Below are 26,893 nucleotides of genomic sequence, written 5' to 3' on the forward strand. Positions count from 1 at the left end.
GGTCTCGACCTAGATTCAGACTCAAATGAGCTAGTCTTGTGTGTTTATCAGTCAGTTCCTTTATTATTATTATTATTATTATTATTATTATTATTATTATTATATTTTCATTTTATTATGTTTTGTTATTATACTGATTGACAGCAAGACTTCAATTAAGCTTATGAGATCAAGATTTTGCTGGATAACTTATGTCATGGTAAATGGTAATTATGTAAGTTGAAGAACCTGAACTTGTTCACCTTTATAAAGGTGCAAAAGTAACAAAAGTAAAATAAACCAAAACAACAACAAAGACAGAAAAAAAGTAAACCTTATACTGACTGACACACTTATTCATTCACTGACAGTGTGTTTTCTATAGATTATTTTATATACAAATTGATCACTAAATGTGGATTTGGACAAATTTTTGCTGAACATTTTTGGAACAAAGAGATCCACACATAGCTAACAACCTAGGGGATTTCAAACAAATTTGCTAATTTATAGCTAATAGCCAAGTTCAGAAATGCACATATAAACTTTGAAATTTTATGTATATATATTGATTAAATTAAATGTAAGAAATAATTGTTTAAATTTACATAAAAAAAAAATGGTAACATTATTGACATTGCATAATGCCCCCAACCCAGTTTCACTGTTAGGTATTGCTTTTGCTATAAGTGTGCTTTATATATATATATATATATATATATATAAGAAAAATCATAGTGAGGGACATACCAAGAACCTTACCCTTACAATCATAAATACAATTAAAATTATTTAAAATGACCTTTAACTGACTTTTGTGATGTAATATTTGAGAAAACATACATAGTATTGTTATGTTTTTAAATTGCACAATATTGTGTTGGTATATTAAAATCTATGTTTAATTATTTCTTAGGAACGCAAAAGGCACTGTATTTTTTTGTGGAATGACCCAGTAACAAAACTGATGCTTATTGTTTTGACATAGAAAAAGGGGATCGACATGCTCAAGCCAGTGTCAGCCACCTCTTTTGTAATGGCTTCAGGTTGGCCACTGCTGTTTAAACCCATGATTGTTGGCATGCTATTTTTGAAGAATCCCAAAAAGAGCCCACATATTCAGGAAAACCTTGGTCGAACACAACAGATTTGATGCTGGTCCAAGTCTTCTCACCTTCTGACGCCATCATGGACGGACGTCAGTCTGGTAAAAAAAAAATAAAATGCTAACCACTGGATAAAATAGAAATATTCAGTCAGATTGCCAGACTGCAACGCGATTTCTGGGAATCGGGATGCACAGATTTTTATATATATATATATATATATATATAACATTTTTTTTTTTTTCTGTCTACTTAGGAAAGGCATTTAAAAGCTCTTGAAAGAAAGAGATAAACAATGGATTTACCCATGTGCGCCATGGTTTGTGGTTTCAGATCTTCAGAGATTTATGTTGAGACATTAAGTAGCAAGTAAATCATTCTAACAGTTCTTTGTTAGAATACGATGTAATGCGGGCCAGACTTCTTGCCGCGAGTCTGGCTTTGTGAGACACTGCAAAAGGTGACATTTTCCAAAGAAATAAGTGAAATATATATATATATATATATATATATATATATATATATATATATATATATATATAATTATTATTATTAATTTTTTTTTTTACATAATTGAAATATGCCAAGTGAATATTTTAAGAGCAGTGTTTCTAACCTTCCATCCTGTTAATGTTTGGCATTATATCTGGTCATTAACATAGTAGCACCTCCTTGCTCTCCGAGGATTCTGACGAGCTCTGCAGATATTCATAGCATCCCGCTAATGACTTTTCTGGAGATTGTCTCATGTCTTAATTACTTTGCTTTACCTGCTAGACAAGTTCTCTCCCTTAATCCCCTTTACATAACTCTGACTCTAGAAGATTAGCCAAAATAAGTTCCATATCTAATTAACCCTAATGCTCCCCTCAGTGGTTTTCAACTCCCATTCTTGCTTTGCATTCAAGACCCTATAAAGCCCCTTCTAAATTGTTTCCTGTTGCCATATCGATTCATTAAAATTGGAAGACTTAAATGCCTCAAGATGCTGTGTAGATTATGCGGGAGACTCTTGTAACCCTTTAAAACTCAAATGATGGCAGATGCAAGGACCAGTGTGCATTAATGACTGTGGTGTCAACTGACAACATCTGTGTGCTCTTAGAGCTTTTAGCTGCCGGGAATCTCTAGACGCCAGAGCCAAATCAGAGCCATTAGCCCTGCTTTATCAGAGCATCTCTTGACCAGAGTGGGTGGGGTTTCCAGGTCTTCATAATAATGTTAACTATATGATTGGAAGCTTGGGGTGGGGGGGTGGGGTGGGGGGGGGGTTATGGGAAAATTTACTCTCAATGAAAATTTAATAGAAAAATGACTGACTGACAGCGATGACTGGCCAGGTAGTGCACTCCATTGCATGGCAATAAGGTGTGATTATTGATGTCACTGAAACAGTGGCGATAGATCTATTGTCTTTTCCACCTCCTATTGAGTACAATAATTATCATTGGCTGGTGACAATTCTACACACCTGAAATTATGTGAGCAACCCAGGCTCATTGGAAAAATGTGCCTAGGGCATAATTTCTGCAAAATATTTTGTTGCATGTTTTGTGACTCTTTAAGAATTTTCAAAATGTTCAGTGAGTGGTGCTAAAAGCATGTTCAGTTTTATCTGAATCTGATTAATGTAGCATGTTTTATTACACTGGTTGTTGTACATATCATGGCAGTTCAGAATTGAAATACCTGGTGAGTGGCACATTTGAAAATAATGTACTGCCTACACTTAACCTAACCAATAATGTTAACAAAAACAAACATGGGATAAAATCCATGCTATTTAGCAGGTTTCTTCAAGTATTTGAACAGTTTTATTGTACTTGTGTTTCACGTAACTCATACCCAAGCTCTTTGAATGTGTAGTACTGTACCAGGTGTGCTACCAAGCAAGCTTACTATATCACAACCAAACATATAGAGCTGGCTATGTGATGCAAACATCATAATGCTTTGATTTTCAAATCATGCACGATGGTGAAAATGTGTATTAATAAATAATATGCACCTGTGATTATAATTTGTGACTAAACAAACAAATACATTTGGTCTTTTACTGCCACTAGTGCTAATTTCAGTTGAAAACTGCATTGCTTTGTATATATAGGCCTGTTTTTGAGAAAAAAAAAAAAAAATAATAAAAATAAAAATAAAAATTGGTAGGTTGGTAGAGGGATACTGTACTTTCCAATAAGTTTTCTGTGAGTACACGAATGCTTGACTTGAGATTTTTTGCCTTTGTCTGTTTTTGTTGAGCTGTAAATTGGACTGGAAGAAACAATGATTTAAAGTGAAAAGAGATGAGAAATGGGTTGTACTTTCCTGTACAAGTTTACAGATCTACTTTTTGCAACTTGGCTTGAGACACTTGGCCAAGTCCTTACTGAACCCTCAGTAGCGTATACTTAAATTATCCCTGAAGAAGGAGCTTCAAAAATTAACTTTGGTTTGGTGATAATCTATTTTTACACTTTTCTTATTTGTGGCTTGAACTCCTGTAAGACTGACTATGCATTTTTGACATAACATAACATTTTTTTTTTTTTCATGGGACGTCCAACAGCTGTTGTAGATGCCTTTGCCTGGCAGAGTTTTGTGAGTTGAGGACTTGGCGATGGTTGTAGCCTTCAGATGATATCCCAGCACACCGACTTCTGGGGAAATGCTGAGAGAATTTTCTCCTAGGGTGCAATGTTTCTTGACAGTGAATGTTTAGCCAGAAGCATTGGCAGACATTTAAAGTCAAGAAGGGAGCATTTTCTCTCAGCCATTTGGACCAATATTCTTGCTAGCAGAGAAATATGCTGTTGAAATGCAGTTAAATCTATCAGCATGTCAGAAGATTGTTGTGTCTTTCATGGCTTGTCATTGACCAAATGAAGAGCACACGGTAATTCTACTGAAGGTTAAAATTAAGACTCTTTAAAAAGGTCACGTTTCACAATGCTGTTCCAAACATTAACTTGCTTTTTGCCATTGCCCGCCTGACTAAACAAATGGGTACCGGATTGACCTCTTGCATTATTGCCACACCTAAGGGCCCCAGCGTGGTAATTACAGTCCATCTGAAAATGTCAGCGAGAAGGAGAGAGCTCAGCAATGCTTTACTCCCGCAACTGTTAACTATTCCTCTCTCTTACAAGCGCTTATTTAAAGAAATGTGCCACAAGGTGTGAACGAGCGGATTGCGACTTCACCCACCAGTGCTAATTTACCACTGTAATGAGCATGCAGTGATGCATGATTATCAGGCAATTATATTTGGTTACCATGCAAACAGGGTGCATCATGGGACATCATTAAAGACAGAGAAAAACAGCATCACAGAAAGAGAACTCTGTTTTCCAAATGGCAGCCTTTATTGTAACACCAGCCCGTTTGTTTCCGATTTCCATGAATATTAAAAGGCTCTTTGTTCTTATGCCTGGAGTGTCATCTGGCATCACAAATTGAGATTCAGTTTCATTTCCAGTCAAAAATAAATGATGATTACCATCAGATGAAGTTATTGGAGTGTGAGTAAGAATTGATTTAATTGTTCAGATTTAGCCAATCTCCCTTAACGAACTAAGAGGGGGCAGGTTAGATTGAGCATCTCTATGAGAGGAAAGACTAATGATCGATGACCAATGATCAACCACATTCCTGCCAGAATTCATTGGAGTGCCTGTGTATTAATGTTTATTCACTCTCATGCCAGAATTTAGCCTGGGTATTAACTTTACACCTGTTTTGTTTTGGTGTAGCGATTTTTTAAATATTTATCTCATTAAAATAAGCTCTGTTTATTAACAGTAGTTGGCTCTAATAAAAAAAAAAAATGGACACCCCTAAGACCATGTCGACACATTCACGGGTATTTTCTTCTTCACTTAAAAAATAAAAAAAAAAACAAATCTCAGTCCACATGAAAACGAAAAAGCATCCTATGAAGCACTGTCAAGAGTATGCCAAGCCAGCAGGTGGTGATATAATCTCAACCGTAAAGCCATGTTGGCCAATCAGAAGATTACAGCGCATGCTCCGATGTCACAAGCACAAAATTTAGAAAATCTTCACCCTGGCAGGAGTTTTCCAAAATGTTTGATTTCAATGACATGGTGCTGTACTGGTGTGGATGAATGGGCAAGCTGCATAGAAAAAGATGCACACTTTCGTGTGAACAAGGCCTAATAAATTAATATTGTTTTGTGGAAAGTTATAAAATGCCATGCAATTAATTAATTAATTATAATGGTGCAGCATTTCACTAAATAAAAGAGAGAATCCTCATACTCCTGCCTGTACAGAAATCGGTCAAGGCCCAGTAAAGTAGTAAGGTCATGGTTAAAATAGTCAGTGTGACATTAGTGGTTCAGCTGTAATTTATGAAGCTAAGAGAACACATTTTGTGCACAAAGAAAACAACAACAAACAATAATTGATTAAACAATTATTTACAATTCTAAACAATTCTATTTCAACTGTATTGACAGCGTTTCTGGACCTAGAACGTAGTAGTTTCATTGCTGTGCATGCAGGATCAGAAACCTCTCAGATTTAATCAAAAATATATTAATTTGTGTAATTAGTAATTAATTACAGAATTAGCCATTTTTGGATGGATTATACCTTTAATAGCAGCGCAGTGTCTAACACCATTATGGTGTTGGTATTTAAAGTGCACAACGAATAGTGATACTAACCCTATCTAGAGGAATACTAAATCTCTCATTAAATGATCAGCAAATATGTGACATCATCATGATACAGTCAGCAATCTCCAGAGTCCATGATAATTCGTCACCCGGAATATCCTATACCCGGAAATCTCTGTCCGATGCATGTGACTCATGATCTTAAATTACTGCAGAGCATCTCCATATATTCCAACAGCAGTTCCTTTTTTATTTTTAAATGTGTTGTTACCGTAAACTTGCCTGCATTAAGGGAATTAAATCACTTCATTAATTATGAACTTGATTTCTGCAATGAGTGAACTTGAGCCTTTAACGCTCACTTAGTTTGTCCCTCCCTGTTGTCCAGTGTGTGTAATGAGGTCATGTCTGTTGGAATGATGTCCATGTCTCTGGGGTGCTGTGCATTCCGGACGACTCTCACTAACTCTTTGCTAATACCCGGCGTAAGTCCAAGGTACAGCCAAATTGCTGGACAAATCTGCCCTTTATGCAAAGTCAGAGCCAGGAGGAACAGACAGCCATATAGAGAGGGGTGGAGAGGAGGGTGAACAGATCAACTGGACATATTGTGCTCTGTGTGTGTTGAGAGGAGGTGGACGCACAGCCTGAGTCATTATTAAAGGCCACGGTGACACCCGTATGGAAGATTCTTACTCAATTTTCTCCAGCTAAATGTAATCAGGTCAGAGGAACAAATTGGAATCCAGACTCTTCTTTCGGTCTAATTTTAAAGGTTTAATTTAAAATGTTATTCGAATTTCACATCAGGCCGGATAAAATTTTAAGATTGAAATTGATATGTGATTCAATTCTGAACAATGATGATGCATCAAATATTGACCTCTCAATCAGTTTAAGCAAAGAGCAGAGGTTCTCTCCTCACTCTCTGTCTTCAGATTTGTCAGTCTAAAAGCTGATGTCTCTTTTAAAACCCAAGGAAAACAGCCTCTATGGTCAAATAAAATTCTGAGAGGTGATGAAAAAGAGAGGAAACGGAGACAAAAAAAGGAGACATGCAGGGTATCCGACTCTGATCCGTGCTAGGACTGAAGTGGGAGGAGGCAGCTGGCACAACACATGGCACTTGAACATCATACTGTGCGAAGAATCGGCAGCATGCAGCTCTGGGTGCAGGCGTCCAGTCTGACTCGAATAAGTCCGCTCGCATGTCAAAGACACCCTGAGATCCCTGTTGGTAACAGAGCTTCCCATCTTCCCACATCCCATCACCCCGGAGTTCCAGACTGAACAGATGCCAGAGCGTCTGCATGTATCTTTCTGTGCTTAGCTCTGTTCCAAAACCTAGTCAGCTGCTTTCTGTTGCAATAACCTTATCAAAATGGAACCTCATCCCTGCCAGAAAAAAATAAAAATAAATCTAGCTGGTTATAACTAGCCTCCCTGATCAGTTCACAGCTATCCAACGACAGATTGGTTTCTGATTGGCTTTAACATCAAATCCCTGCACCAAACTTTGCAAAGCATGCAACTTCCTCTTGAATACTCTAGTATGTGTTCATCATATTATAAACTTACAATACATGCCCTTTTTACTTATGCGGAACGTGTTTTGTATGCCTGTGTCTGTGTACGTGCCATGTGATTTTTGCCAGAGAGATAAATGTAGTCTGTGCTTCTGATGTTGACGTCGACTTTGCCAGCTTTGGGATTTGTTTTCCTGAGCACAGATGGTGGGAACAGAGTGAGGCAGGTGCTGGGTGAGGATCATCTGTGTTGTGTTGTTTTTTTATCCCAGAGTTTGTCCTACAGGCATGGCTTTCTCTGCTGTGATCACCTGGTGAACAGACGATGGGCATGATTTTCACTAGCCGTCCATGTTGCTTGAGGTGTGATTTAGTTTATCTGCCCCGCTATGAGATACTTTACTCTGGTAAATGTCTCATCATTAAAATGTAATGAGAACTAGATTTAGGGAGTGTCGCTTGCTACTGCCACAAGGCTAATGTGTCTAAATGGTTTTCAGTATGTCAATACATGTTTGCTAATTTGTACTGAATTATTATTTTGTTGCTATTCTGGGTGGTTATGAAGAGGTTTTGGAGCACCTTCATTATTCACCAGACATTAAATTGTTTTGTACACTTGACTTTGGAGGCTGGGTTTAAAAGGATGTTTCTAAAAATAAGGTGCATTTGAACTGTAAGAGAATAAATATTATAATAACATGCCTACATTCTGTTCATATTCTGTTATTTTTCAGAGTTCTCAAGGGTTTGTATGATGTTGCTAAAAAGAACATTATTTTGTGTATTTGGTGTAATGCAATGGATTTATGCGGTTTAAGGTAAAAACAAAAACAAAAAACAAACAAACAAAAAAAAAAACATTATTTTACACATACTGTACATTATTGTTGCCCCTCTATGCTCTGCATTTATGAAATGCGCCAGCTATCCCGTGTGTTTTGATTGGCCAAATACCTCAAGCATGTGATGGAAATCATAAGCCCCTTACCATACTGTGATGCTGTGTCCCGGCACGATGAGACAAAAAAAAAAAAAAAAATACTTACAGGCTGTGAGTCAGAAGCGCCAGACTATCCTTGCAAAGTTGGATTGCCCCACTTTATAGAAACAGCCTTTTTACATAGCCCTCCCAGGTTCAGGTAACAGTCCTCCGTAAAATGTGCTGCACACATCTGAATATTGGGTTGAACTGTTCTGGAACAGTGTTGTAAACAACTTAATCACACACTTCATCTATTGGATAGTTGTGTCATCTATTGGAAGACCAAAGAAAGTAGTTTCACCTTTTCAATGAAACAGTGTCTCCACGACATGGCAACAGCAGCATCAATACTACAGCGAGAATCAAAGTTAAGCCTTCTTTCTTTGTGTAAACATTCGGGCGGTGCTATGCAAAGCTTCCCACACAGTGACGTAGACGTGGGGCATGTTTACATGAGGTGTTTTAGGAGGGCATGGACGAGTCTTAACTTTTATGAAGAATATTTGTATGTTGATATGTCATGATTTTTCATAGTATTCCAATGTACTTCAAAGAATAATACTAATAATAAAAAAATGCTGTTAACATGGTACAATGTCCAAAAGCCATCCCATTTGATCTTCAATATTAAGCAAATGTAATCGTACATTTTCTATTATTCTTCCATTATCCATGGCATTAAAGAGAGAGAGAAAGAGAAAGAAAACATTTTTCCTGCACAGCTTGACTTTTCTATCTGGTGTAGCATTTCCATTTTCATTCATAACATTTGCCAACCTGCCCTATAGTATTCAAGCTTAAGACAACAGACAATGTGCACAGAGACTCCCAAGAGTGCTTGAAAGTTTAAAGAATGGCTTAGCCTCTCTCATTTTTCTAAATTTAACTTTAAGGGAAGTCTACTTTCAGTGGCTGAGCTCTTGCTGGAGATTAATGAACATATTTGGTTGGGGCTACATTGTTCCCATCGAAAATGCCCATCTGCAGCGCTATGATTTATGGACAGCCGGCAGTGCATGAGCTGTAATTTGAGAGGGGTTTGTTTTTCTTCATGAAGATGGAATTTTAAAATTCTGAGATTAATAACATCACTGTAGTCATTTTATATAGTACTGCAGGGAAGAATATAGAAGGTAAAAAAAATTGCCTTTGAATGCCATTTGCAGTAGCTGTGAGACTAGTGTGTGTGTTCAGAAGTTTTTAGTCATTGATGTCACTTCCTGCACTAATTGTGACTGTAATGTATCTGTGATTAAATTCAGCATGAAATGTGCAGGCGAGTATTATATCAAAACAATTGATCAGCAGTTGCTGAATATTCATCTTGAGTAGGTCAGCTTCTGATCCTCATTTTCTTCCTCTGCTTTGATATGCTGTGCAGTTCACATAGTTGATATAACTCGAATTAATGCAGTGCACATTCTCATAGGAAAGAAAAATCTCATATGAGATCTCTGTGATATCTTTTTTTTTTACTCCTGAAGGCTCTGGCTTTATCTGTTAGCTCAGTGTCACTCTTTTTTTAAACACAATTTGTTATGTTTTATGTTTTAGATTTAAGAGTATTACATACAAACGGCCCAAGAGAGAGGACATTTTTGATGTCCCTGACACCCCATGAAAAGAGACAAACCATGCAGCATTGAATCTTCAGCTGTTTTATATGTATTGCACCTTTAGGCCAGACACTCGAGCTGGAGAAGTAACAAGCAAAGCTCAGTTGCTCCTTACAAGACAGAGCAATGTTTGAAGTATGTGGCCATGCATCATGTCTTACTGTAGCATGCCAAATACATTCTTCATTCTGTGCATCTTGCTTACCTATCAAGAAAGACTTAGCCCCGCTAAAGCATGACAGTTCAATTGATGGCCAACAGCAAATACTAATCAGTCTAGTACAGCTCCTAATTACATGCATGGGAAAATACCAACTCCTCTGAAATTGTATTAACTTTCACATGTCAGATCACTATAATCTGACAAAATTAGATAAATGAATATCAGGCTGGGCCAGGTAATAGCAACATGTATTCTAGAGTAAGGACTAGAGATGAAGATCAACAACTTGATCAAGTAGGACATTGTCACAGATCAACATCCTTGTTCAGGATGTCCAATACAGATTTTGAAGGGTCATTGTCCTGCCTAATCCTAATTAAACAAATTTGAACCAGATAATCAAGGTTTAGAAAGTTCCAGGTTAGTGTGTTTTTGCAGTGTACTGCTAAACTCTACAGGACAGTGGTCATTCAGTAGCACGTTTGGACAGCCCTCTTCTTATTTGTGGGTGCTCTGTCCTGCTCTCGGAGGACCAATGTCTTGTTGAGTTTAACTTGCACCAACACACCTGTATGGAAATTTCCAGCACTCATCAAGACTTTCTTTACATGGTACATGTGTATTTAATTGGTGTCACACCTAAACATTGCAGTACATTAATAGAAACACTAACAGTTTCCTCCAGAAACAGGAATGGGCACTCCTGTCCAAGTAGGGCTTGGTTCCTAAAGATTTTAGCTCTAACCAGCTCCAATAAACTGGCCTAGAATGTTTTAGTGAGTTTAAAGACATTAAGCTTGTTCGCGATGCCTTGGTGCTGCGCAAATGTCAGTGTATGACATCAATGCACTGTGAGAGTAATTCAAAAGAAAAAAGAGTCGTCTGCTCTCCATTCACTCTTGTGGTACTTTGGTGTCAAACGCCGAACAAGCCTAGGAACACAGAAATGTAGGTGTGTTGAATTGGTGTTGGAGCTAAACTCTGCAGGATAGTGAGCCTACAGAAAAAAGTTTGGAAACCTGGGAATAGGACTTCAACAACATTCTTGTCAATCTATATGTGGCCTCTGATTGCAGAGGTAATTAATGGTTAGGGTTTGGGTTGAGTTAGGGTTAGATCATTAGTATTGTTCCAGCTCCAAAAAAAAAAAAAGATGTTGATTTATGAGCACCTGGTTTGTGGGAAATCCTGCTGACCACTTTCCTTCAGATTTTATTTCTAACCCGATTAAAACACACCTGAACCAGCAAATTAAGGTCTTCTGGATTTCTAGAAACTTCCTGGCAAGTGTGTTGGGGTAGGTTGGAGATAAACTCTAGGGCCCAGTTTCATAGACAGGGCTTACCTTAAGCCAGGACTAGACCATAGTTAAATTAAAATATTTAAGCAGCTTTTATAAAAATTATACAAAATATTACAGATGTGGGTCTTAAGACAGAACAATGGCCCTGACATATTTTAAAGGGGTCCTATTATGCTTTTTCACTTTTTCAATTTTAGTCAGTGTGTAGTGTGTATGTTTGGGCATAAAAAAGATCTTCAAACTTGTAAAATATCTAAGTCCACTGCAAAAGGGAGATAATTTGTTTAAAAAAAAAATCGGCTCGTTTGGACTACAATGTCTGTTTTCATTAAAATAATTCCTGCCTACGGAAATTCTAATGGTTGGAGGGTGGGGGAGGGTATTTTACAATTATGAACACGTTTTTATAATAAATTGCTAACAGTATACAATACTGGACAATGATGTAATCTGCGGAATTAACACTTAAATTATGAGACTACAGTGTTTCCCAAACATTGAGTGTGGTTGTTTTTAAATCACTTTATTTCTGAAGGAAACCGACTGTCTTCAGAAAAATGAATGTTCTTTCAATTCATTTTAATTTAATCTTACATGTAATGTCTGATAAAGCAGTGTTTTTTTATTTTTATTTTTTTTTTTTACGAGCTGAGCAAAGCGTTTTGTGTAAAGTGGTTACTGGGGAAACCTTGATCTCTACCATTCCAACTGCGCCTCCTACTGGAAGAGAATGAGTTTGCATATATATGCCACCTGGGAAAATGGACTATGGTATAAATAAATTCAACAGTTTCACTGCAATTCATGTTATAATGTTAGAATTAAATAACAATAATAATAATAAAAAAAAAATACATATGCACTTATCTGTACATAGTAAATGCAGTTATTTTAAAGTTGTTGTTGACATCTGAAATGTGATTTAGCCAAAAACAAAAAACAAAGAACAACAACAATATCCCTACCAATCTAATATGTCTTGCAATATCCGTGCATGCAAAGGTTCTGCGCAATCCTCTTGTTTAATATTCTCTGGGTCTTAATCTGGATCAAAATGAAATGTTAATATTGACGTCATCCTTAACAAAACTGGAGCAGACAGAGGAATTTGCTGCTTTGTCAAGGGGTGGGGCAGTACTGAAACACCATCTAAAGCTGTTCGCCAATCACAGCGCACCGGGCCAGCTATCCAATCACATCACATTTCGTTTTTTCGAATGGTGGGCCTTCATCAAACCTGGAACTAATTGAGCCATTTGAGCCAGCATGGGATGAAAGGTATTGTAATAATGTAAATTATGTAAAAAATTATGACTTTTTCGAACCACCAAGCATATGATCATGTTCTAGTACACCACAAAAAATTCAAGACATTGTAAAAGAGCATAATAGGACCCCTTTAATATATTAATATATTTAATATATTTTCAGTTGAGACAGCTCAAACATGCATTTTAGTGTGGGACTAGCCTTATCTTTGAAACGGGGGGTGGGGTCCTCCCCAGGGCTCTTCTCCCTTTACACTAACGATTGCATGTGTAAGGACCCCTCTGTCAAGCTCCTGAAGTTTGCAGATGACACCACACTCATCGGCCTCATTCAGGATGGTGACGAGTCTGCTTACAGACAGGAGGTTAAAGAGCTGGCTGTCTGGTGCACTCTCAACAACCTGGAGCTTAACACACTCAAAACAGTGGAGATGATCGTGGACTTCAGGAGGAACCCCCCTGCACTCCCCCCACTCACCATCATGAACAGCACTGTGACTGCAGTGGAGTCATTCAAGTTCCTGGGCACCACAATCTCTCAGGACCTGAAGTGGGACATTCACATTGACTCCATTGTGACTCCACCTGCAACATGAGCTGCTGAAAAAGTTCTACTCCACCATAATTGAATCCATCCTCTGCACTTTAGTAACTGTCTGGTTCAGCGCAGCTTCTAAATCTGACCTCAGAAGACTACAGAGGGTAGTCCGGACTGCTGAGAGAATCATCAGTACAACCCTCCCTTCTATTCAAGAACTGTACTTATCCAGAGTGAGCAAAAGGGCTGACAAAATCACACTGGACCCCTCACATCCAGCACACTTCCTCTTTGAACTGTTGCCATCTGGTCGACGCTACAGAGCATTGAGCACCAGAACAACCAGGCACAGGAACAGTTTCTTCCCTCAGGCAATCCATCTTACGAACATTTGATAATAACTGTGGAACACACTACACTATTTATATTTACATACACATACACTTATATATCTAACACACATACTTAGTGTACACTTAATTTTTTTTCCACATAATATACCTGTACATACATAACTGCTCATTGTAATATACCTGCCAGACATTGTAGATTTGTGTATTGTCATTCCTTACCTACCTATTTGTATTTTTTTATTTTTTATTATTTTGTTGTGTTTTTTGTTCTGTCGCTGTCATTATGTTGCACTGCGAGCTTCTGTCATGAAAAAAATTTCTCTTATGTGTGAAGATACCTGGCAATAAAGCTCATTCTGATTCTGATTCTGAGCAGGATTAGCCACCACTGTCCTACAGCCTCCTTGAATGCTCCCATCAATTTTTAGATTGGTGTCTCCGCATAGAGTCTTGAGCAGATAGTTAATGGTTGTTATTTTATTATAGTTCTTGGTGGGAAAAGTTGGAGTTCTGATGTTTCTCTTTCGTCCTTTCTCTTCCAGGGTGGTCTGATTGCTCTTCTATTACTTATCCTACTCTTCACGCTGGTACTCTACACCCGTCAGCGCTGGTGCAGGCGCCGTCGTGCCCCTCAGAAGAGTGCAAGCACTGAGGCCACACATGAGATTCACTACATCCCCTCTGTTCTTCTGGGCCCTCCGCAGAGCAGGGACAGCTTCCGTGGGGCCAGACCCCTCCAACACAGCTCCGTCATAGGTATGCCTATCCGTGAGACGCCCATCCTCGACGACTGCGACTGTGAAGAGGACGAGCAACCTGGACATCTGCTAGATGGAAAAGCACATCTAGAAGATGACTTGTGCAGCCAGGGGACACACAGTGTGGATAGCCTTAGAAAAGGGATGGGAGAGGCCAACCACAAACACAGTTTGGATAACAGAGGTGAGTGCTTTGTCGTTACTGTGGCACTGTCTGTTGTGTATAAGTTTCAAAAGGTATATTCATGAGAATAAATGTGGACAGTGGACAGATTTTTAGATCTGATACATTTAAAATTTTAGTTGTTTTTGGATCCATCCCTGAGTGGGAGAAGGTTTAGGTTTTATTTTCCATGACTTAACATAAGCATAATGATGGTTTCTGGAATTACATTTTTAAGATTTTAGGGTTAGATTTAGGAATTGGCTTTGGGAGTACCTGGCTGACCCTGATATCCCTTACGAAAAAGAAGTTTATTCAAGTGTGCTATTAGTATACTTCTTTTAAACTAAAAATAGTAAAGTATGCTTTTAGTAAATTTTTTATGTACTTCTCAGAAATTGGCTTTATGTACTCCTCATAAATATACTTAAAATGACTGTAACAATACAACCTTCCTAATCATCGGTAAGAAGGAGTTGGGAACCGGCGGACAATCAAATGAAACTTTAATAATCAAAATAAACACAAAACAGCACAACAGCCCCTCGCGGACGACTGTTGCGAACTAATAAAAAGCAAACACAAAATAAAGTCCAGGCCTGATCCTCTCTCGTCCTTCACTATCGTCGCTCCTGTTTTATATCATTCCATCTCCTCCGTGGGACTCGAGACCGGTGGGTCGACCAGGTGTCGCACATTTCCAATCACTCCACCACTTCCCACGTCTCTCGGCCCCGCCCCACTCGTCACATACCCCCATCGCCCCTCGCAGGCCGGGGGGTACTCCCGAGACTGCGCTCTACTCCCCCCCTCCCTCCGGGGGGACCGCTCACGGTGACCTGCGGGAACCTGGGGGTAGGACAGACGAGGCGAGAGAAAAGGAGATGGAAGGAGGACCGACAAGACGAGAGAGGGGAGAGAGAAAAAAAAAAATAATAATTCCGGTTCCCAGACGCACTGCTGCTCGGCCCTCCACAAGCTGGATGATCTCCTCTGCGGTGCCTGGCGGTGGCACTGGACGGCCCTCAGCGGACGGCACGACACTCCTCCGCCGCCCGGTGGACGGCGACGGTTCCTCCAATTTTGGGCAGCCGGCAGGAGTCCCCCATTCCCTGCCCCTCCGGATGCCTTCATGGAGGCAGCAGGCCCCGGCCCCCTGGCGAACGGCGCAGACTCCTCCGCTCCCTCACGGACGGCAGCCGCCCCTCCACATCACGGGCGGCCAGCAGCAAGCTCACTCCAGCCCACCGCCTTGAGCGTCCATGGCGGCGTCCATCTTCAGCAGCGCGTCCCTCCTTCTCCCGGGCTTCGGCACCACTGTAACGATAAAAACTCCGTAATCTTCGGGAAGAAGGAGGCGGGAACCGGCAGACAATCAAAATGAAAGCTTTAATAATCAAAATAAAGACAAAACAGCACGTCAGCCCCTCACGGATGACTGACGCGCACAAATAAAAATCAAACACAAACTAAAGTCCAGGCCTGGTCCTCTCTCGTCCTTCACTGTCGTCGCTCCTGTTTTATATCCTTCCATCTCCTCCGTGGGACTCGAGACCGGTGGGTCGACCAGGTACGCTCATTTCCAATCACTCCACCGGCCTCACTCCTGTTCCCACGTCTCTCGGCCCCGCCCCACTCGTCACAGTGACATTTAAGTATATTTGACTTATACTTACAAAAATTCTAAATATATTAGAGCTACACTCCTAGAATCTGTGTTTTCATTATTATATGATAGAGGGCGCCAGTACACCTTTTCTGCACAGAATTTCCAAAAAAACACAAGTGGACAAAAAAAAAGAAATACCAGATACTAATACATTTAACACGATCATCTGACATAAAACAGCATCAAAACTGTAACGTTGTGGAATAAAATGTCGACCGATGAAGAGGTAATAATTACAGTCAAGCTTTGGGGTGTTGATTGACTCCGTCTACGTTTTGATTATCACTCTGAATCCAATTCATAGTCTTTATTCAGCTTTTCGTTAAAAATATTAATTTGTTTATTTTTTATAAAACACATTAAAGTGTTAAAAAAAATAATGCATGAAGCTAGAATAAAATGTTTTCGTTTACAAGCAGATACCCTGTTCTTTCTTTGGATGTTTTGTATGTTCATATACTCATGTAACAAAATATATACACATTAAAACCTGATTAGGGACAAAGTAGTATACTTAAAATATGATGTAAAGTTCACTTAAAGAAAACTTATGAGTATACTTGCAGTATAAAACTACTAAAATAGTAGATTACTGAGACTATACTTCAAAGTGTACAAAGTATTTAATTAGTAAACTATCAGTATACCTATAAGTTCACTTTTAGTATAATTGCAGAACAAACTACAAACATAGAGGTAAACTAGTAGTGTACTCAAAGTTTGCTACTGCTATACTTAAAGTATACTTAAAAGTATACTTTTAAATACTATAAAGTGGGCCAATTTAGTCCCAAGGAGTATTGAAACAGTACACTTACAAGTATACTACTAGAACATTGATATTTGTATACTTGCTACATATACTTAAAGTATACTTAAAATATACTTGAACTTTACTTAAGTATACTTAGTAAAATAAACTTGAAGTATACTACTTTTTTGTAAGGGATACTTCACAAGAAATTGAAGAATGAAGTGATATGACGTAATTTCGAACAAAATCAGGCCGAAATGAAGTTTGTTTTGGTAGCTCGAGACAGCTGACCAAAGCAAACTTTCTGGGGGAGTTTGTTTTGGCTACTAAAAACCTTTGAGCTACCATTGGTCCCTAGCAAAACAAGTCACTAGCAACATAAACACACTGTGTCGAATAAATGAACTGCCACAGATATATCCACACCTGTTCGAATGCTCGTAGAGAGATTTTGAAGATTCAGAGAAAGCATTTAATTCCTAGAAAGAAATTGCAGGGAAGCCTGGTGTCGACGATCCGAAGTTATGCAAAAGGCAACACAGAGAAACATCCGAGACAAGTTTTCCAAACCCATGAAAAGAATGAAAGAAAATAGTAAAGATAAAAGGTAGCAGGTACCAAATACATGTGTTTTAAATACTGCTGCTGCTGCTGCTGTTCAAATACTGCTGTTGTTGTTTCAGTAAGAAAATGTAAAAGGTATACAGTAAATGAAATTCCACAGGAACATACAATAATAAACCTTTGATTTTATCAAATCATGACACCACATAAAAAAGTGTAATAATTGATCAAGATAATAATAATAATAATAATCCCATGCAATAATAATAAAATAAATGAACACTAATAAAATAAAGTAACAAACTGACTGAGCCATTCACAGTTAAAAGACTGATTATAGAAATGGAAAGTTTATTTTGTATTGCAAACTTGACTCTGAACTGCTGCTAATCGTTATTCTTTTGTCTATAATAGTTTGACCATGTTGGCCCGTGTCACACCTAGATTATGGAATTACATTTGCTTCAAAAAAAAATGAACGAAACTTTATAAAACTGAACGTAACTTTTTCAGAAACTATCAAAAATATGCCATTACAAAAGAAGAAAAACACAATGAAAATGAAAAAAATGCACACAAATTTAACAGGCTCTTCAATTATCCTTCATTCTTGTTAATGTTTTTCAAAGATTCGTTTTCGGTAATCGTGGATTCTAAATGCATTGCTACAGATTTCACTTATTCTTCGCAGTTTTTCGTTTGGTGTTTTGACACAAACTTCTCGTAGGGGCGGGCTTAATAGTTATCTACTCTGATTGGATAGTGAGCTTTTGATGGACAGGTGCTCTCTGACCGGGAAGTACAGACGTCACTCAGTGGCGCGCATATTGGAAAGCTCTCGCGCTGATTTGTATTACTAAATATGTAAATAATAACATGAAACATGAAAACTTGTATCGATGTTATTGGTTACTTCAGTAACACAAGCTTACTTCAAGGTGCCTTGAAGGACAAGCGGAGGAGGAAGATGATGCTGCTCTGTGTCTCCTGAGAGCTCATATTTACAGACTGAGATGATAAAAGTTCAAATATTATTTACATATTTAGTAATACAAGGCACAACGTATTGCATACAAACCACTGCGAGAGCTTTTTTTTCTTTTTTCTTTTTTTATTAATCTGAGAACAAAAACATTCAAAAGTATAAACATACATCTCATAATATCAACCAAAAAACAAAACAAACAAACAAACAAAAGAAAAAAAAGAATTAAATAGAATTAAAGAAAAGAGGGCTTGCATTTGTGAATGTGAAATTTGTTTAGGAAAAATTTTAAATGAATAACAAAACTGATATTTTCATTTGTGGGGTCAGAGTCATAATACCCAAATATAATGTTTTTCATATGTACTGAGAATCCTGGCAAAATCTTACACTTGGCAAACACACCAAAATCATCCCAAAGTTTCTGAGTCTAGTGACATGACCAAAATAAGTGTACAGTTTCTTCAGAACTTGAACAAAAAGAGCTTGTAAGATCAATGTCAGATTTAAATCTTTGTATAAACTTCTTTACAGGGTAGAACCTGTGTATGAGCTTAAAATAAATTTCTTTCACTTTGTTCTTGAAAAAGAATTTTTGCATAGAGAACAGATTTAATCACCGTGAGAGCGTTCCAATATGCTCGCCACTGAGCAATGTCTGTACTTCCCGGTCAGAGAGCACATGTCCATCAAAAGCTCACTATCCAATCAGAGTTGATCACTGTTAAGCCCGCCCCCACGAGAGGTTTGTGTCAAAACACCAAACGAAAAACTGCGAAGCGTAAGTGTAATCTGTGGCAATGCATTCAGAATCCACCATCAGGGAAAACGAATCTTTGAAAAACATTAACAAAGAATGAAGCATATTTGAAGAGCCTGTTAAATTTGTGCGACTGAGTTCCTTTTTTTTTTTTTTTTCATTGTGTTTTTTTCTTTTGTAATGGCATATTTTTGATAGTTTCTGAAAAGGTTACGTTCAGTTTTATAAAGTTTAATTCATTTTTATTGAACCAAATGTAATTCCATACTAGATTGACTACACTTCTTCATTTAATCGTTGTTTTGTTTAGGGGATATGCGCGAGCATCGCAACACGTTTACATTTATCTACACCCTGCCTCCAGCAGTGCGGGGTTGTCGGAAAGCTCGGAAATAGTATACCATCACTCAGCCTTTTCTAACTTCTTTTTGCCCCCAAACGAAGAATGAAAACGAACTTTGTTTGAAGTATATCGGGGCCTTAAGGAACTAATCATTTTATTGGATATTAAAGCTATGAGAACTAAGTATCACGCTTATGCTTATGTTGTGAGTTGTTCCGTTCCTTGCTTATCATCATAGATTAAGTTTTCTCTTAATCCCTGAAGCAACATGCAGACCAGAAACGTAGGTAACCAATAATCATAAGCAGTCCCTGTTTCAAAACTGTCCAGTGTACATTAAATCAAAGTTCAAATTATCTTCAGAGTGCTGGTAAAGTGCTTTCTCCATTGTTAGAGCATGCTAATGATAGCTGTGTTGGATTTTTTCCCCCCATCATCTCTTTCAAGTGACACTGATGTGGCACATTTGAGCATATCTAGGGGGTTGATGTGAAGTCACCTGCCAACCACTGGCTATGTATAGCCATTGACCTGAATTCACTGTAAGACATAGACTGAGAGAACCAGGCAGAGAGAGAGAGAGCCATTGACTCTTAGTTGATGAGTTGGTTAGATTTTCATCCCAGGAGAGAACAATCAAGGCCAAAGTGTCTGATTACAAGACATATATTCAATATGGACTTTATGAACAGGTTCTGCCTATGGTTTGGAATAGTGCTTTCCAGATCTATCGTTTGTTTGTTTGTTCATTCATTTAATATTATATGGATATTGTTTTATCCATCTATTCTCTGTTTTCAGTAAATATAGAATGCTACATTTGATAGTTAGCCTGCAGTGATATTTTTTTTTATGGTAAAGCAAAACATTAATTTATTTCTGTAAATCAAAACATTATTTGTCTTGTTTATAAATGTATCTGCTTCCGAGAATTGTACCCAGTTTGATTTGTCAGTAACAGAGACATATGAGTTATATTAAATGTGTTTTGCATTTTATTAAGTCATTAGTTGTGATTACTGTCTCGATGCACTGTAATTCATAACAGAGAATCCTTAGTGTAATTGGGGGAAGAAGAAGAAGAAAAAAAGAAAGAAAAACAGGACTTAGGGCTGATTAAAGCTGATGTGGGTGCTTGAAACATAAAATCTGGCCTCATGTTAAGTAGATCACAAATGGTAGAAAGGTCAAATTGATGGGGTAATGCCTTCAACTCTACATTGGTTTTATTTAAGTATGAATAAGGACCCCATATGTTTAAAGTCAACAGTATGAGAGAGCCCTCAGAGCCTGTGTTTCCCGTGTATATAATAAATAAGTATTATATTTTAATAATAAAATATGCTGATCCCCCACCATTTGTTGGTGAAAATTACATTTGCAGGAATCCCTGACATCATAGTTGCTTTCAATATTCATATTTCTTTTTACTTGTTTTATTATAATGTTGAGCTACAGATGCATCTCAAAAAAATTAGAATGTCGTGGAAAAGTTAATTTAAGTAATTCAACTCAAATTGTGAAACTCGTGTATTAAATAAATTCAGTCCGCACAGACTTAAGTAGATTAAGTCTTTGGTCCTTTTAATTGTGACGATTTTGGCTCACATTTAACGAAAACCCACCAATTCACAATCTCAACAAATTAAAATATTTCATAAGACCAATAATAATAATAATAATAATAAATAAACATTTTTAGTGCATTGTTGGCCTTCTTGAAAGTATTTTCATTTACTGTACATGTACTCAATACTTGGTAGGGGCTCCTTTTGCTTTAATTACTGCCTCATTTCGTTGTGGCATGGAGGTGATCAGTTTGCGGCACTGCTGAGGTGATATGGAAGCCCAGGTTTCTTTGACAGTGGACGTAAGCTCATCTGCATTTTTTTTTTTTTGGTCTCTTGTTTCTCATTTTCCTCTTGACAATACCCCATAGATTATCAGATTCAGGTCTGGTGAGTTTTCTGACCAGCCAAGTACACCTTTTGGCAGTGTGGGCAGGTGCCAAATCCTGCTGGAAAATGAAATCAGCATCTTCAAAAAGCTGGTCAGCAGAAGGAAATCATGAAGTGCTCCAAAATTTCTTGGTAAACGGGTACATTGACTTTGATTTTAAAATAAAAAACAATGGACCAACACCAGCAGATGACATTGCACCCCAAATCATCACAAACAGTGGACACTTAACACTGGACTTCAAACAACTTGGGATATGATATTCTCCATGCTTCCTCCAGACTCTAGCACCTTGGTTTCAAAATGAAAAGAAGACTTTGGATCACTGTGCAACAGTCCAGTTCTTCTTCTCCTTAGCCCAGTTAAGACGCCTCTGACATTGTCTGTGGTTGAGGAGTGGCTTAACAAGAGGAATACAGCAACTGTAGCCAGTTGTGTGGTGGCTCTTGATGGCTTGACCCCAGCCTCAGTCCATTCCTTGTAAAGTTCACTCACATTCTTGAATCGATTTTGCTTGACAATCACCATAAGGCTGTGGTTCTCTCGGTTGGTTGTGCATCTTTTTCTTCCATTCAACTTTCTGTTAACATGCTTGGATACCGCACTCTGTGAATAACCAGCTTCTTTGGCAATGAATGTTTGTGGCTTAACCTCTATGTGCTGTCTGTATATGTTTATTGGAAAGGCCATTATTGATTAACTTGAATTATATTATTTTAAATAACCACCTGTATTGTTATAATGCTTATATATTTATTTTTAAGGTACAAAAAAAAAAAAAAAAAAAAAAAAAAATATATATATATATATATATATATATATATTTTTTTTTTTTTAATTATTATTTTTAACACATTACTAGCCAACATTAACATAATCATCTACATGCCTAATATCCAATTCACGCGTCCTTTCTTATAATTCCTGAAGATTTGTGAATTTCTGGCAGTAAAGCTGGTAGTTTTTTTTTACTGTAAATTAAGCAGGATTTGTCCTACAGAGTGTGTTGTTCTGTGCATGTCTCTAATTGCCCAAGGATGCACCTGGATTAAGTGGAGAAAAATCATTGCATTTGTATTTTTGCGTTAATGCATAGTCTATAATGTAATGTTTCTGATAAGATCTGTTGTTTACTGCATTTAAGTATGCAGCACAGTCTAATTGGCTTTTGCAGTCTGGAGCATGTGGCGCTGATATTGGCGCATGTCTGTGGATGAAGGATGAGGATCCATCTGAGTGATGCTGACAAACAGAAGGAGGTAGAGGCTGAATAAATAATGAAGCACATTTTCCTGGCATCAGTCCCACACTTGCTCCAGGACTTCCATATTGGATCCAGCTCTCCAGCTTTCTTTATTATTCCAATTAATTCAGAGTAATAAATAGGTGAGGACCATACATACAAATGTGTCCCTAAATCTGGAAAAATAAATCAGATCAGCAAATAGGCAATAGTACAGCAATCTGCCCTTTGTCAAGCATCCTCTAATTTCTTACAGCACATAACCAGTAATAAATTAAATTAAATTAAAAATCATTTGAACAATGTGTTTTAATGTGCACTCTCAGAGTAATTCAGATCTTAATAATAGATTAAAATTTATTAGATAATACACTTTCACGACTGTTTCCTATTACACTTCTAAGTTCACAAAAATAATTACTTTTTTTTAATCATGTTTTGAATAAACTTTTGTTGCATTTCAAAAACGTATTGACTAACTAAAGCACAAGTATTGTATTATAATTTTAATAGTGATGTTAACTTTAAATGTAATATTAAATAACACATTTTATTTATATATATATATATATATATATATATATATTTTTTTTTTTTTTTTTTTTTTTTTTACTTCATCATACACATGAGATACAATAGAAATTGTATTCAAGTACATTTTACTTTTCCATAAATGCTTGTCAGTACATCTAGTAGTATGCCTATTAGAATTATGAAATCATACATATAGATGTATTTAAGCCCTACTATAGCATTTTTTCATTTAACCACACTGTCTGAAAACAATTAGTGAACAGATAATTATATTATTTCTCAATGTTGTGCTTTAAAGTATGCTAAAGTGTATTTCTTTTCTTTCACAAGGAATTTAAACAGATTAATGGCTAATAGCCTATTGCACTTTTAGACAATGTGTAAAGGCAGATATTTTACTTTGAGGTTGAGATTTGAACAAATCGCTATATGATTCTAAATATTACATTTCGGCATAAAAGCCTTCTGTAAATGTTGCAACACCCACTATACTGTACCCAGTATTTTATATTTTCTTCAAAAAAGTAATTTTTTTCATGTAATATTGAACAACAGCTAAAGCGGTGGTCTGTTTGTGTTTTGTTGGTCTCACATGACAGTGACAATATTTATGCTTTCATAAAGTCAGCCTTCAGTTAATCACTGCACATAAATTATTGTCCACTGAACAATAAATGGACATGCCACACTAGTGTAATGTGGTCGGCTCAGTCAGAGAGGGGGCTTCTCTCTGCGGACAGAGGGAAGTCATTCGGCATTTTCACAGCTTTACACTGCATAATTGATTATGTGGGATATGAGTCTGTCCAGGGAGTTTTGATCCCGGAATTATCAAGCTTCACTGTCAGTCATTTCACGGCTGGAGAGGAAGTGGTGAGGTAGCAGTGATTCTGATTGTTGCTTACAGCTGCATTCATACATTTTCATTTCATTCATATACACTTTAACCTAATTTTAGCTGTCAATAAACTAAATTGTTTTGGATTGTAAATAGTTCAGGGACCAGTTTTATGAAAAACGACCCAACGGTGAGTGAAATAACAGCACATAACAGAGAAAATATAGGATCTGTGTAATGGGAAAATGTAATCTCATTCTCTCTGCTCCAATACCTCTTGCTGGCGTATACTGTATTTTAAGGCTGTCTATCCAAGATAGTGAATACCTACATTTCAGAAAATAACTTAAATTCTTCTTCTGCGTATTTTCTATTTTATTTCTATTTTTAAGAGTTTAAAAATATATATTTTTTTTTATTGATATTCAGTCAGTCAGTCATTCACATCAGTGTGGATTGGCTGTCCAGAGATCTTTACAAGAACCTTTTGACAAGTCATGTAAATATTTTACCCAGCTGAATAAATGACGGCTGTCTTCTTGTTCTCCTGCTCTTCTCCATGGTCTGCAGACAGATGGCCAGCCTGTTAAATTAAGTGTTCCTGAAAGCTGCGATGTGTCGTCAACCTCTCACTGAGCATGAGGCAAAGACCACAATTACCATCAAATCATATTTACCATTCATCAAAGAGAGAAAGAGACAGAGCGAGAGAGCACCACTGACAACAATGAGATGAAGATGTGCCTAGTGTGTGTGTGGGTGTATGATTTGCCTGAAAAACAACGACTAAACAAATGCATGTCTTGATCTTGATCTTGTTAAATTTTTAGCATTTAAATCATTGGTCTCAATGTAACATTTCATATTTTAATTTTGCAAACATTAGGGTTAGTGTTAGGGTTTATTACACATTTTATATATATCTAAAATTAAACCCATTAATATAAACAAGCTCTGTTCCAAGTTTAATAATAATAATTTTCAGTAATATTTTGTTTGGGTACAGTACCAAATATTTCTACTATATGAAATGTACTGACATTTCTGACGTGATTCAAGTGACTATTATTTTATTTTGTAAATCAAATCCATGATTTGAAACTTCCTTACTGAAAGTTCAAGGTCCCAGAACAAGCTAAATGCAGGAGGTCGATTTTTGACAGAAATGCCAAAAAATATAAAGAAGAAAGACATACATTCAGAAATACAGAAACATGCATATTGTTCGGTTTGTTGTTGTTGTTTTTCCATATGAAAGGTTAAAAAAAAAAAAAAAAAAAAAAAACTGAACAACATCAGAGGTTCAAGCGTGTTTCTGTATATCTGTCTGTAATTCTTTCTAGTTTATATTTGTTGGCATTTCTCTTTGAAATCTACGCCCTGCCTTTAGCTTGTTCCGTACAAAGACCTTGAACTTCTTGTAACGATCAGAACTCTGCCTGGAGTCTTAAATACAGAGTTGCCCAGCAGAAGGAACCCCCTCCCAGTGTTATTCTAAATCCTCTGAGTCTGGCGAAACGGGCAGGGGGTGTCGCTGGACAGACCCGATAGTAGATGTCCTGCGTGGAAATACTGGCCTTGTTTCAGGGTTCAGTAGGCATTTACAGTGACAGCATCAGATGTGTGTTAACCGCTGTGAGAAGGGACCAGTAGAGAGGAGAGCTGACATGAGACCTCTGGTTTTTCTGAGAGAAAGTGATGGCCTTTGCTCTCACCCACATTCTGGTCAGATAGATACTCATGTTCTGTGTGTTTGTGTGTGTGTTTTGCTGTGTTGTTCTGCAGGTAGGGCTGTTAGGGGCTTTGTAAGCTCTGGATGTGCTCAGGGTGTCAAACACAAAAACACACCTCACTTTTATTAGATAGAGACTCGAAGGCTTTCTCACACACATAACGAAAGAGACTGATACCCGTATGCACACTGTTTCTTTCTTTTTGAAAGAAAAAAAAAAATAATTCAATGATAAGCAAAAATGTATAATACTTTTATTTGTAGAGAATATATGAAGAGTTCGGATTCAAAAGCCTCTAAGTGCCCTCTGAAATTTTCATCTAAAATTACCATTTATATTCAGTTCTTTCACTTTAATGGCATAGAAAAGGACCTATACATTGCCATTAAAACAAAATTACTGAACCTAAACATAGAAGCCTGATAAAAATGCTAATTTTAGAAGATGATTTCATTTTTTTTATTTTTTTTTATTTAACAGACAGACATACAGATCAAAATAGTGCAGTAACAAGCAATCTAGTAATTCCAGAATTGAAATAAAAGTGTATAAATGTATAGGTGTGTGTGTGTGTGTGTGTGTGTGTGTGTATATGCGTAAGCAAAGTAACCATTTATTCTTTATTATTATCTTCATTACCATCACCACCACCACTCCTCACTACCATCATACTGCCAACATTGTATTAGTCAATTTTTTATTTTTTATTTCTATCTTTTCTCCTATGTAACAATTACCATTGTCAGCACTCTCTATAGATAAATTAATTTTTAGATAGTAAGATAATAATAGAAGATAATATAAGATAACCCTCCCCCCGCATCTCTTCAGTCCCTATTTTCTCCTATACTATTTTTTTTTTTTTGTATGTTATGTGTAGTGTCTAAGGTGCATTAAAAGAAGGGGTACAGTGTGAGAGTGTCTCAACTTGGGACAGAGATGCTGTCCTATGGAAACTACTTCTCGCCTGTCTTGCCTGCCTGAGTGTTTATGTGGTTTTTCAATTGTGTATATGTGTATATATATATATATATATACACATATACACAATTGAAAAACCACATAAACACTCAGGCAGGCAAGACAGGCGAGAAGTAGTTTCCATATATATATGTT

At 37.2% G+C, this 26,893-nt stretch overlaps 1 protein-coding gene across 1 annotated transcript in view; it reads left to right on the plus strand.

Annotated features, from left to right (window-relative positions):
* The window catches only part of LOC132140726 (astrotactin-2-like), a 534,505-nt gene that overhangs the window by 141,062 nt on the left and 366,550 nt on the right, over positions 1-26,893 (plus strand). Inside the window, exon 3 of the mRNA XM_059549640.1 lies at positions 14,017-14,416. Coding sequence (XP_059405623.1) covers positions 14,017-14,416 — 400 coding nt within the window. The remainder of the gene's footprint in view (positions 1-14,016; positions 14,417-26,893) is intronic.

The sequence above is a fragment of the Carassius carassius genome, chromosome 5, assembly GCF_963082965.1.
Source record: "Carassius carassius chromosome 5, fCarCar2.1, whole genome shotgun sequence".
NCBI classification, from domain to species: domain Eukaryota; kingdom Metazoa; phylum Chordata; class Actinopteri; order Cypriniformes; family Cyprinidae; genus Carassius; species Carassius carassius.